Source organism: Haplochromis burtoni, unplaced genomic scaffold (assembly GCF_018398535.1).
Source record: "Haplochromis burtoni strain Fernald_Lab_line unplaced genomic scaffold, NCSU_Asbu1 Contig_39, whole genome shotgun sequence".
Classification (NCBI taxonomy): Eukaryota; Metazoa; Chordata; class Actinopteri; order Cichliformes; family Cichlidae; genus Haplochromis; species Haplochromis burtoni.
This window is the reverse complement of record NW_024582400.1, coordinates 724025-737351: the sequence shown is the minus strand read 5'-3', so window position 1 is coordinate 737351 and position 13327 is coordinate 724025. Positions and strand designations below refer to the sequence as shown.

The 13327-nt window shown below is 41.2% G+C and overlaps 1 protein-coding gene across 1 annotated transcript in view; it reads left to right on the top strand.

The window, feature by feature from the left end:
• Positions 1-1703: 1703 nt before the first annotated feature.
• map3k2 (mitogen-activated protein kinase kinase kinase 2) overlaps positions 1704-13327 on the top strand; it is a 21171-nt gene continuing 9547 nt past the window's right edge. Inside the window, exons 1-13 of the mRNA XM_005919901.2 lie at positions 1704-2066; positions 5160-5232; positions 5531-5649; positions 5732-5772; positions 5870-5969; positions 8169-8282; positions 8582-8678; positions 8951-9081; positions 9876-9955; positions 10046-10110; positions 11561-11653; positions 11750-11989; positions 12071-12219. Of these exons, the coding sequence (XP_005919963.1) occupies positions 5178-5232; positions 5531-5649; positions 5732-5772; positions 5870-5969; positions 8169-8282; positions 8582-8678; positions 8951-9081; positions 9876-9955; positions 10046-10110; positions 11561-11653; positions 11750-11989; positions 12071-12219 (1284 nt within the window). The 5' untranslated portion in view covers positions 1704-2066; positions 5160-5177. The remainder of the gene's footprint in view (positions 2067-5159; positions 5233-5530; positions 5650-5731; positions 5773-5869; positions 5970-8168; positions 8283-8581; positions 8679-8950; positions 9082-9875; positions 9956-10045; positions 10111-11560; positions 11654-11749; positions 11990-12070; positions 12220-13327) is intronic.

Genomic DNA, 13327 nt, shown 5'->3' with positions numbered 1-13327 from the left:
TTATGGACCCCTTTCCAGTGTACTGTTATAGCACAGAAAACCTTTTTTTTTTAAACGGACTAATAACATGGTGAAATAATAAAACATCTGCACAGCGTACAGATGTTTTATGTTTTTTAAAGAACAATGTTTATATTTTTATTGAATGAATGCTTGCAGTCTCTGTATTTGACTTTGGGTGTAACAATCCAAAGACCAAAACCATAAACCACAATCTAGATAACACTGGGTCTAAATGCAATAATAAACTTAGACAACATGAACAAAACTGACACTACAATATAATTTAGAAACTGTTAGATGGAGAAATGTATTGTAAAGGGTCTTTTCCATATCATACTAGTTGTAGGCACATTGCAGAAAACATACAGCTGTTTTTGTTTTTTACATTTTGGTAATGTCAGGATGTCACACACACACACACACACACACACACACACACACACACACACACAATGACTCGCTGTGTGTTATTTCAGGATCATTTTAAAGCTATAAAATATATAATAATGTTGACCCAACCACTGATTCATTTCATTCTAAATTGTGACATAGTGACTTTTTTTTTAAATTAACAAATTAATTTTGTCTGGCTAATAAGAATATAAACTAGATAAACACTGGCTTATTTGGAGCTTGAGTTTTTAAAATCAGTTTTGTCTCACCTGAGTGATATCAGAATTTCCATTTGTGCTTGGTCTAAACTGTCCCCATATATGTCACATTATTTTTAAGCGCCCAGACAAGTTGATTAAAGAGTTTGGCCTTTAATTAAAATTAAAAATACACATTTTTAATTAAAAATACAGATCAATATAATACATATTGATCAGTCCAATAGTGACATCAAGTTATTGGCCTTTTAAATGCTGGTGATGTGGATATATAACAAAATACTTTTATAATACATTAAACATTTTGTTAAATTGTATTTCAAAAAATTAAACAACATGGGGCTGTATAGGAAAGAAACAAAAAATAATACAAATCATATTATGCATTTGCAAAACTAACTTAAACAGAATTAAAATATTAAGGAAATCACTTTAAATTGACTCTTTTTCAGTTTAGTCCAGTTTCATCAACACGTCAGCCTCAGGTGTTAATTGTAATAATAGCAGTAAATACCACCATTACCTTACAAAGTGTATATAGATATATACCAGCTGTAAATAACTCAATTCATTCAAGTTCAATTCTAATGTGCAAAATTTTTATGTCGAGTCTCATTATTTACTTCCCTCAAAACTACATATGTTGATATATTTTTTATGCATTTGTAGGCATGACTGTGTGTATGTATATACATATATGTGCATATTTTAATTTTATGCACCCCCTGAGAGAGTGTAGCTATAATTTTGTGCTTGCATAATTAATAATAATTAATTTAATCAAAAGACACTCTTAAATCTCTAAATATGTAGAACAATTATATTAAATTATAATAAAAACCTATAAAAAAAACTACAATAAAGTGATTAAACACCAATCAAATGTATTTATTCTTTGACAGGAAACTCATAAGTTTCTCTGACGTGACAGGTCGTGTTTTTATTGGACTCTTCCGACAAGGTTGGGGTCAACACCTTTCAAGTTTCCGTAAATGAAATATAATATCCTGGCACTCGTTATCAAAATAAAACACATAATAGTTACTTGAATTATCTTCTTTTATTTTCTGTGTCTACTTCCGGTTTAATTATTTCTAATACGTGATAGCTTGATGGCGTCGTGGGGTCAGCAGCGAGCGGAGCTACCGTTAACCAGGGTGTAAAGTACAGCTAAAAGAGCGCCTCTGATGAAGTTAGCCTTTTAACCACTGCACAGACAAGGAGCTACTTAGTTGGACGAGCCGCCGTTTTGTCGTCTTGTGGTCGAAAAGCTTCAGCTGGTCCCTTTGACAGCCGTCAGGCCTCGTCGTCGTCGTGGTCCGGCAGCACTCGAGTGAAGTTGGGAGCGGACTGCCAAACTTCTGCTTCCTCCAGCGGCTCTCCGCGGGGCCCGGGGCTCCTGTCACCGGCCCTGTGGATGAGGAAGTGACTACACATCTAATTAGCGCCCAGGTATGGTACTAAAGAAGTATTGGATCCATTTGAAGGGTTTATTTATTCCTTTAAGGGCTGTTTGTTTTTCTTATAGTCGTGCAGCGCAGGTGAACGCTGTTTAGCTGTGCGGCTGGCTGTTAGCATTAGCTCAGCTTGACAACTTCCCTGGCCTGACAGCTAGTTGCACACGTCTAGCTTAGCTTCACATATCGGCTCTCTGTTTAGATAACAAATAGTATTTTGGGCGTAAGTGTCAAAAGTGTCTTATAATTATTCATAAAAACGGCTGTAATTGCTAAAAATGTGCTAGCAACAGTTGCTATGTTGCTACTCGGCTAACGCTAGCAGGAGAATCTAAAGCGAGCTAATTATCTACCAAAGAAGGCCATAATTTTGCTGTTGATATCAACTTTGTTGTGAGCACTGAGCAAGAGTCGGTACAGAAGATGATGTTCATGAGGAGGATGATGTATGTAAGGATAAAAGAGAGAAGAAAAAACGCTAAGCTAAGGCTAGCACCAATGCTGCAGCTCTCTCATCAATCAGTGATGATCACAGACTATCATCACCAATTTCCAATCAACTCCTCGTCAGCAGAGGCCATCTTGACTTAAATTTCCACTCTTTTGCAACAACAATAACATGAAAGCTAAATATGTTTGTACAGATTACATTCTGGAGGTTATGTTCAATAGTATTAATTGATAGCTGAGCAATAAACTACTTTGATTCCACACACAAGCTTGTGCTGCAACCTTTAAAGCCCCTTTATTGGACACTCATAGCTACAGTCATTGCATATTTCACTATACATGACAATGCAATAGTATAATATACAGCTTAGTGACAAATTAAAAAGCTGAATGCTTGACCTCCTATAGTGTGGGCATCCGGAGCCCAGTTAAACATAATCAGTGATCAGTAGAAAGGTATGGTCTGGAAACTGACTCATCTGAATAGACCCACATTAACAAACATTGTCACATTAAAATGGCAATAAAATATCCATCAGTGTGGGTAGTTTAAATGTGAAGAAAAGGGCTCTTAAAGTAGGGTCAGCATTTACTCCACTACACTTGTATTAAAGATTTTGTTGCAGCTGTTTTCTGTTTTTTATGTTATAAAATCACAAATATACTATTTATCTTTGCTAGGGAATGCAGCAATTTAAGGGCTCCCATTCCAGAAGTGAGTTCCTTGTTCATTCTCTCCATTGATGTTTCAAAAAATCCTTATATAAAGAGTTTTAATCCTCAGACCAAACCAACCAGCTACGAGGTGAATCATGGCTATTAAAAAGATTTGATTTGGATTAAAAAAAAAAAAAAAAGAAGGCAAAGGTACGAGGCTGTGTACAGGAACTGCTCATCCCCATAATGCACTGCAAATCCTAGATTTCACAGTGAATGACTTCCAGCCTCCTTCAATGTAATCCTTTGCATTGTTGTAGTGTTGCCTCGCTGCAATCATTGCTCTCTTGTTTTCAGAAGTTTTGTGCTGATGTTCCTACATTTACAGAATTTCAACAGCAACAGCGACCTCCACCAATTGGAGGCATTGCTGTTTCGGTTCAGGATTGTGGGTAGAGTAGTTCTTGTAAGCAGTGTCATAAGTAAAACGGGTTTTTGTTAAACCAGGGTTATATGTAAATAGTATTTAGTAAGCCTGCTTAAGGTGTTTACATTATGGCTGATATTCAGAATACTTGTGGGAGTTTTACTTCAGCAACCTCACAGTTGAGCTCGATATTCTTATGGTTTAAGTCTGTAGTCTGCAGAATAATCAGCACAAAAAGAATAATTGTTTTTAATTGCATTGGCAGTGTGTTTGGGATTATTGTCATGCTGAAAAAAATAAGGCGTTGGTAATTAGATGTCTTCCAGATGGTATTGCATGGTGGATTACATGGTACTTTTCTGAGTTCATTATTCATTGATCTTAATCTCCGACACCACCGGCTGAAATACAAAAACAAATGTTTTGTGACAGGCTCCTATTAACAAATCGGTTCTTTACTCAAGGCCACTTTTAAAAATGACGGTGTGGCTTCTTGGAAGCAAAATGTAAAGAAACAAGGGGTGACTCAAGACTTTTGCACAGCACTGTATATTGATACCAAGTACCGGGTTTGGGTTTCAGTGTTAATTTAATCGTATGTGCTCCTCACTGGAAGGAAGATACTGTGAATCTTCTTTTTTTTTTTTTTTTGGATGATGATCAAAACATCATGCTTGACTCAAAAATTATTTTACTTATTTTAAGAAACGTGATGAATACATCCAAGAATATAAACTTATTGAAGTTTATTAGTGAAAAAGACAGATGATTGTCCAGCACAAGTAAAATGAATCTAATGTGTCTGAATTCCTCACCTAGTTTATTGGCACTATTCGCCTTTCAGCTCTCTGTGAGTGCTCCTGACTCACACATGCACGTCGTGTGGGGTGTGAAGTGAAGAAATATTGATGACGCCACATTATGTTACCATAAAAATGCAATAAATGCTTCCTAACAAGTTTTACACCATACACATACCGAGAGTGAGAAGCTGACGGGGAAGCTCACAGTTAAGTCAAAAATGTCTGCAAACGTACAGAGAAAAGCTGCTGGTGTAGCAGTGCTCAGGCCCAAACCCCTGACCCTCATTGCTGCTGGTGTCCTCCAGGCTATGTTGGAGCAACTGCTGCTAATACGTAACATAGTAGACATAGAACAGCATAGATGACTTATATCTGATCCAAATGCTGGATTGGTGCTTCGGGAAATACAACAATAGAACTATCATGTAGACATCACACTCTTAAAATATGTATAAAGCCTCAAGATGCTCGTTTTGACATAAAAAAATAAATAAAGACGAGTTACTACAAATTTGCATTATTACAACAGCAGAATGGCCAGAACAAAAATGAATAGATGCAGCACAATGTTATAACAATAATACTGCACAAAAACAATAGAAGAAAAATGTACAGTATACATCACAAATTAAATGTAAATGTGTATATATGAGACAATTTCAGTTTAACAGATTGTTTTTATTCGCACATTATGTTTAATGATCTCTTTTAATTGCATGTAAGGATTTATGATGATGTTTTTGTGTTTCAGGAGAAAGGAATCCCTTTGATGGGAGAATCCTCTTTCCTGGCCTCCTGGGTCAATCGCCGTGCCATTAAGATGGGTACGTACATGCTGTGAGATGGTGTTACTGCTTGGCAGCGAGTCAGCTTCATCTTTTGACAGACCTATAATTTGAGGAATTTTTTTTCCTCCCCGAACAATGGCTCTTTGACATCTTTGCCTGACAATAAGTCCCTTGTGTTGTGCAGCTTATCTGAAGAGATAAATGCAGCAAGGCAACTTCATTTTTTGTGTTCATATGTTCATACCGCAAGACAGGTTGTTAGAGGAGTCTTTAGCAAGTTGAGTTTTTCAATGATAAAACCTGTTGAATAAGCAGAAGTCATGCTGTCTCACAGATGAGCAGGAGGCGCTGAACTCCATCATGCAGGACTTGGCCGAACTGCACCGCTCCAGCCGTCCTGCCGCGTTCCTGTCAGACCTGTGCAAACCCAAAGCCTCGTCGCCCAAGAACCAGGTAACCCAAGTGAAAGCACGAAGGCTCAGTCTGGCTCATCTTTGCTCTGGCTGTCTTTAACTCTGTGCTCTGTCTCCAACAGAACGATGTGAGAGTGAAGTTTGAGTTCAAAGGGGAGAAGAGGTGAGGTTTCCACTGCTGTGTTTCTCCCTCCAGTGCTGTCAGTGCAGACCAGCAGCAGTGCCCGTCTCTGACCTCTCACCTGTCTTCTTCTTTGCAGGATTCTGCAGTTCCCTCGACCTATCAAGCTGGAGGATCTGAGGTCCAAAGCTAAAGTGGCTTTTGGTCAGACGATGGACCTCCACTACACAAACAACGAGGTACGAAACTTGAAATGTAATTTTCCTCTGCTTCCTGTAGTAAATGGACTGGTTCTTATATAGCACCTTTCTACTCTACCTGAGTAGAAAGCACTTTACAACATGCCTCAGTCATCCATTCACACACACTCATACAGGGACTTTTTTCTATGCTGAAGTAGGGCTGCTCGATTATGGCAAAAATGCTAATCACGATTATTTTCACTGAAATTGAGATCTCGATTATTTGACGATATTTATTTAACAATAACAATGTATTGAATAATGACTTTAAAGATTGTCAAAAAATAATATAAAATAGTGTGCAAATACTGATAACAGTGCAAATGTTTGCAATATAAAAAAGAAATGTAAACATCTATGTTTAGTGAACTTTGCAGTGTTGCTCTGTGGTGCAGCTACGACACTGTAGCAAAGTTTACACACTATGTCTACTTGATCCACGTCTGACTCCGCCAACCCATAATGTTTCCACACCACTGAAGTTTTTTTTACCCCTCTTTTCAACCAACGGCAGTCACTCTCCTCTCCAAATAACTTCTGCTTAGCTTTCCGAGCTTCCCTCGGGTCCTCTTAATCAGTGGTCCCCAACCCCCAGGCCTCGGACCGGTACCGGTCCGTGAGTCGTTTGGTACCGGGCCGCGAGAGTTGAAAATATTGTCGGGCATAAACCGGTCCGTGGCGCAAAAAAGGTTGGAGACCGCTGCTCTTAATTGTTGTGACACACGTTCGAAATGCAGAGAGGTGCGTTCGATTTGCCACACGGAGCAGCGCGAGAGTAAAGCACGAGGGAGGGGCTAATAATGGGCTCAGTCATTTTTAATGATCGTTGAAAGCCCAGATCATAATCGTGATTAAAATTCGATTAATTGAGCAGCCCTATGCTGAAGTGCTTCCTATCTAACATTCACACACAGTCATGGATGCATGGGTGGGGGTGGGGGGGCTGAGGTGTTCTGAGCCAAGAGACAAAATCTCTGCAGCGTCTCCTGTTTCGATGTAAAGCACGTCACCTCAGATTCGGTCAGTTTCACAAACCACACAGACTAGATCCCTTTCATGTGGAGAATCTGTAGCTGTGCTATGATCCCCCTCCTGTCATCCTAAACCTGTCCTTTCAACTGCCCTCGGTGCCCCTCTGATGTTGTTCTTCCCTCTGTGCAGTTTTTAAGAACACCCAGTGTGTTTCAGCAGCAGTGTGTCTCGCTCTTTGCAGACTGACACAACTTTTTTCTGCTGCTTTTTTTGGTCATTTTGGCGCAAAAATCCACCTCTGGGTCTGGTGGTGGATCTGCATCATTGTGATTCATCAGCTAGATGTTTAGTTGCTGCCTCGCTGGTCTGCAACAGAAGTACTAGTAGGTTAAATGAATATTTTAGTAATGTACACCACCAGCTACCAGTTGGCTCTAAGATGACTGTTGGCAGGGGCGAGTGGGACCGTGGTCTGCGGCCTGTTTCAAGAAAGCAGACCACAGTTGTGCTACCAGTGCCATCCTGCCAGCCTTTGATGTAGAAAATGAACGATTGTACGAAAGCTGCATTAGGAAAAAAAACAGAAGTAACTGAGTGAAGGTGTGAGCGTGTGACCACATCCTGCACAGGCGTGTGGATGTTAACCTGCTGCAGCTGCTCCACAAGGTTGGACACACTCTGCAAACTAACATGACACTGTGTACGCAGTGTTAGCTGCAGAGCTGTGCATGACAGCAACCTGTAACTCTGTTTTATCTACCATAGAACAGGCCCACCAGAGCTTAGCTCTACAGGTTTGCATACTTTAGCTTTTTCTTCCTATACATAATAGATAAATGATGAACCACAATTGAATTGAAAATCATGAAGTGTTTGAAATGGTGCAGTCACAGTTTTATGTGTCTCAGGAACTTATACAGAAAGGCACAAAGTGAAACATCATTTTCTAATACCACCAGTGGAGCTGTGTTCCTGAGAAAATGATGTCACTTCCTGTTGCATCTAGTGGAATCCATGAAACCCCGTGAATGTACAGCATGACAGACACTGAAGTGTAGGAAGTGCTGTGAACAGCTGATTGGATCAATGAAGCACCTGTGTGTGGATTATGTTTTTGTTGTTGTGTGCACTTCCACAAATGATCAAAAAGAATCACCCAATTTTTAAAAGGTTATTCAAGTCACTGTATTTCTTTTTTTTTTTTCTCTTCCCCCCCTCTTGCAGTTGGTGATTCCATTGACCACTCAGGACGACCTGGACAAAGCTGTAGAGCTGCTGGATCGCAGTGTTCACATGAAGAGTCTGAAGATTCTCCTTGTGCTGCAGGTCTCCTCTGAGGTGGGCCATGCTGCAATGACTTTAATGGTAGTTTCTGATACTTGTGCACAGTATGTACGTTGTGTGGCGGCTGACACACCTGCTGCTTTTTCTGTTCTGTAACCCCTCGACAGTTTTTACCTCTCAGCTGTAAAAGGCTGATTGGGGTGTTTTGTTTTTTGTTTTTTTTATACCAACGTTGGTATTTTTAATCTTTATGTTATAGCAGTGTTAACATAGAAGGGTTAGCTGGAAAACAAAGGAGATGTTAAACTTGTCCAGAGTTTCTTTTTAATGTTTAGTTTGTTCTGTGTCTGCAGAACTCGTCATCCAACATGGACCTTCTGCCGTCCCACGAGGAACTGGACAACACGGGGTTCCGGGTCACAGACAAGAAGAGCATGCTGGCGTTGATAGGTAAATGTTTGCTAAACAGTGATGCAGACTCAAAGCTTGCAGGGACGGGCACTAGTGCCCACCACAGCCTGGTAGTGGGTAAGGGTCAGGAGCGCGCGCGTGTGTGTGTGGAAATTTTAAATTGACTGTCTCGGTGGTTCCAGTGTTAAGAAAAATACATGAATGCATGAAACTCAGACTCTTTTGTGCGAAAATAAGCATCACATGGTTTAGCTGTGACTGTGGCGCACACAGGACAATTTTCTCACTCTCTATAACCGCCGTCCTGTCAGGTTCCCACTCAACGGACCGCAGCTCTCCTCCTCCAGGATACATTCCCGACGCTCTGCAGCAGGTGGCGAGGAACGGCTCCTTCACCAGCATCAACAGCGAGGGGGAGTTCATCCCTGAGAGCATGGACCAGGTACTGATGCTCAGGAGAGTCCACTTTAGTGTTTGCTACTTGAAAAGGAGCTGCTCTGATGTAACAAAGCGGAGCGCAAATCTAGTATTTAAGTGTAAACTCTAGGACATTTTAAATGTAAAATTAATTTTCACCAGCTTCTTTATCATAAAGCCGATATTTAAAGAGTTCTTTTTAAAGTTGCCATGCTGGACTTTACAGTAGCCATTAAAGCAGAACCTTCTGGCCTTTGAGTATTTTATTAAAGTTGATCTTTTCTTCCTCTTCTTCCTGCTGTGACTACTGAGTTCTGTGGTGTACCTGCCACTGTGGAGGACAGGTTAAGTCCCTGATATACTCCCAAATGGACCTGGGCGCACACAGCAGGGAAGATGGTGGATGCGTATCTGGGTTCTTTTCATAGCACATTGAGTGTCTGGGTACATAGACGTGTTTTGCACACTTGTAGGTGAGGTCGTACAGGCGTGAATAGTGGAGGTCAGCAGGCTCCTTCGCAGGCATGTGCAGTTTTTGTTACGTCACAAACAGCCTTCGTTAAAGTGTCACGTGATTCAGTGTAAGTGGCATAACTTGTGACTACTGCAGGTCTGGAGAGATGAGGGAAGGATTTATTTTTCTGTTTTGGGGGTTGTAAAAAGCTTAAATGTGATGTATTTATTATTGAGTTTTCTGAAGTTGCTCTTAGCATCATTTTATGTCAAATTAAATTCACCTGTTAGCTAGTGAGATACAATTTGATTGGTTTTGAGAGGATATGAGTTTGTCTCTCTCTCATTTCTCTTGTTTTACTTCAGATGTTGGATCCATTGTCCATGAGCAGTCCGGAGAACTCGGCTTCTGGAAGTTGTCCCTCCCTAGACAGCCCACTGGACAGGTCTGCGTCACAGAATAAAACAGGAAACCACAAAAAACTGCCGTGGAGAAAATCCCTCTGATTTGTTGCTGTTGTCTTTGTGTTGTGCAGTGATTACCCAAAGTCCAGGATGCCCAGGGCTCAGAGCTACCCAGACAACCACCAGGACTTTCCAGGTGAGAGCAGATCTTAGTTCACGGTAGAGCAGGGCAATATGACCAAAAATATTTATCACGATATACATTTGAAAATTTGCGATAACGATATAACTGACGATATAATTGACACTAGACAAAATACTTTACAACTCCACAACTTTATTAGTGCAAAAAACCCCGTCAATGTATTGTCACTTAAACAAGCAGCTGTTTTTTTATGTGCATTAAAGTTATATAAAAATGTAACGGTGCAAATTCCTTGCTGACAGTTTAACCAAAAGGCATTTCCAGTGTAAATTGGCCGACATATCCTCAGCATAACCATGTATAATATCCACAAAACTTAAAAAGAGGTTATACACACACACAACACGGTAATATTATGTTGAAGCACAGTACGTATCACTCCGTGAGGCGCCTGCCTGCGATAGCCGTAATTCTCCGACAATCCATCAAGCGGTGCGGCTTTGTAGCTTAGCAAAGTCGTACTGAAACATTTGAAAGATTTTCGAGCGCCGTGTACGACATAAAATCGTTTCGAGGTCGGTAAACACAACCAGAGTTCATACATAAGGCACACGGGATTATAAGGGGCACTGTCGATTTTCAGAAAAATCAAAGGATTGATTTTAAGTGTGCCGTATTTTCCAAACAACACGGTAATAGCGACGGCCCGCTAGCATGCGCTACCTAAAATAGTGCTTTGTTGTGTATCTGACGGACGAAAGCTAAACCAGTTCCACACCAGTGAAGTTGCAGCATTTTTACAAACCAATTCTGGTTCATCATTTTCATTTAACGATCCACTTTCGCACTTCTCATTCTGCGTCGCCGCCATGTGCGTATGTAAACATAGGCACTGCGCATGCGCGTTTTACCCATATTCTATCACGATATTTCATTTTCCTATCGTTGCCCAAAATTACACCGGTATTACCGTGAACGGTATGATATAGCCCAGCCCTAGTTCACGGGTGTTAGACTGTTTAAGGGTTTAAAAAATAAAAACAACAACAATCTGATCTACCAGGCAGTGAAGAGTTTAACAGGCTAAAACTTAAACCAGACTAAGAGACAAAACTTTAACCCTCTATAGTTGATGTACTAGCATGTCCAAATCACACGACTGATTTTAAGATGATGTAACTGCAAGACGCAGTCTTGCTGAATCTCTGTTTCTACTTGTGTTGAAAGTTAAGACTTTAAACTATATATCAGGTATTAAATCGTATTGCTGGGCCAAGTAGAACTAGACTTATGATCATTCACCTACAACATGCTTTGCTTGTCACGTTGAGGGCAGGAAGAAATGGTAAAAATGGGATTTTTCAAGGAAAGCGAGCACTCACAATTTACAGATTACAGTTAAAAGGCCCAAAACATTCTCATGTCGAGGTTGCCATCTTTGAAAGCTGTTTTGAGGCCATGGCCTGTAAATTTCATCTTTTGTATCCTCCTTCCTCTGCAGAGTACGATATTCCGGTGTTTGAGAAGTCAGGGAAAGGAGGGACGTATCCTCGCCGGTACGGCATTCCTTTTGGCCTTCAGGATTACAGTGATGGTGGGTAATTCATTTATTTATTCCTACTGATGCTGAAAGCAAATTGACTTTAAACAGGGATTTAAAAATGATCGCTCTCCTTCATCCTCTGAACAGGAAGGAAGACTTTCCCTCGGGCTCGGCGGACGCAAGTTCACGGTTTCCGCTCTCCAATCAGCTTCAGCTCAACCGAGCAGTCGCCCAGCACCAGCAGTGGCAGCAGCGTCTTCACGCCTGACCTGGAGGAGGTCCCCGGCCCCGCCAGGAGGCCGCGGAGGGGGAGTGACATTGAGCCAAACCCCAATCCAGCCGTGGCTCCGACGCTCTCCGTCATGGACGTCAGTCCACCCAGCCGCTGTGAGTCCTCGCAACACGACATGTCCTCCAGATGTTTGTTTTTCTGCGTTTTTAGCAAACCTGATGTGTCTTTGTGCACAGCCCCGCGAGCGCCAACCAACTGGCGGCTGGGGAAGCTTCTAGGTCAGGGAGCTTTCGGGCGGGTCTTCCTGTGTTACGACGCCGATACTGGACGGGAACTGGCAGTTAAACAAGTTCAGTTTGATCCAGAGAGTCCCGAGACGAGCAAGGTACGTACACAGCAGCATAGAATATATTAAATACAGTGGTAGGAAAATGGAAAGACAAGGCAAAAAAAAAAAAGACCTTAAATAATTCCCTGAATCATTGCTTTGGGTGGAAGTGTGGATCTAGATGCTATGTCATTGTTTTATGAAGCTTATCAGGGCTCTAGAGTGCGACCAATTTGGTCGCAAATGCGAACAAATTTTTCAGTGGTGCGACTTAAAAAAAATATTTGGTCGCACAACTGTTCGGGTAACAAAAAAAAAAGAAATCTCTGCAACTCTCCGTGTGGTCAACAACAGACACACATTATGCCCCTATCGTGGACTAAACCAATCAGAGATAGTCAGGGGCGGGACCTCTCTGATTGGCCGTGGTCCAGTTGAAAGTGCAGGTGGAAGAGAGAGGTGAGTAGCTTGAATAAAGCGATATCAATTCATTAACTGATTCCACACAAAGACGTAAACACAGAGCGGACCCGACACATCAGAATCAGCTTTCTTTCTCGGCTTTCTCACCCGACGGCCCGAACACGGACACGCTGTCGGAGCTTAGCGATTCTGATGCGTCGGGTCCGCTCTGTGTTCTCTGTTTTCTGCATTATTCATTCGCTTATTACCCACCAGTCTACTGTTGTTTACAGCGCTGTCTTTTTCTTTTTTCACTTAAATGACCTCTGATAAGAAAGCCTAATTTCTGCTGTATTGAACAGCAGAAATTAGGCTTGGCTATAAAAAGCCAGACCAGGAAAATCTTCATGTTTTTCTGTGTTTTATTCTGTTACTTTCACACAAAGGCATCTGCTGTGATGTTCACAATTCTGATGAAGTCTCATGTGTATCAGTACTGATAAATGATCAGAATTATAATATTTCTGACTGTCTGAGGCTAAATTGAATCGAATCAGGACTTTGAGAACCAGAATCGAATGAATTATGGAAATCAGTGATGATACCCAGCCCTAGTGAGCAGCCTAGGCCTGAGAGAAGTGGATGTAGCTGTGGGTAATAAGAAAAGATGAAAAGTTAAGGCCTGATCAGTCTGAAATTCATAGCCAGTGCTCTGACACGGTGCCATCAGTCTTTGAATGCTGAAAAAGCACAGTGTATCCAG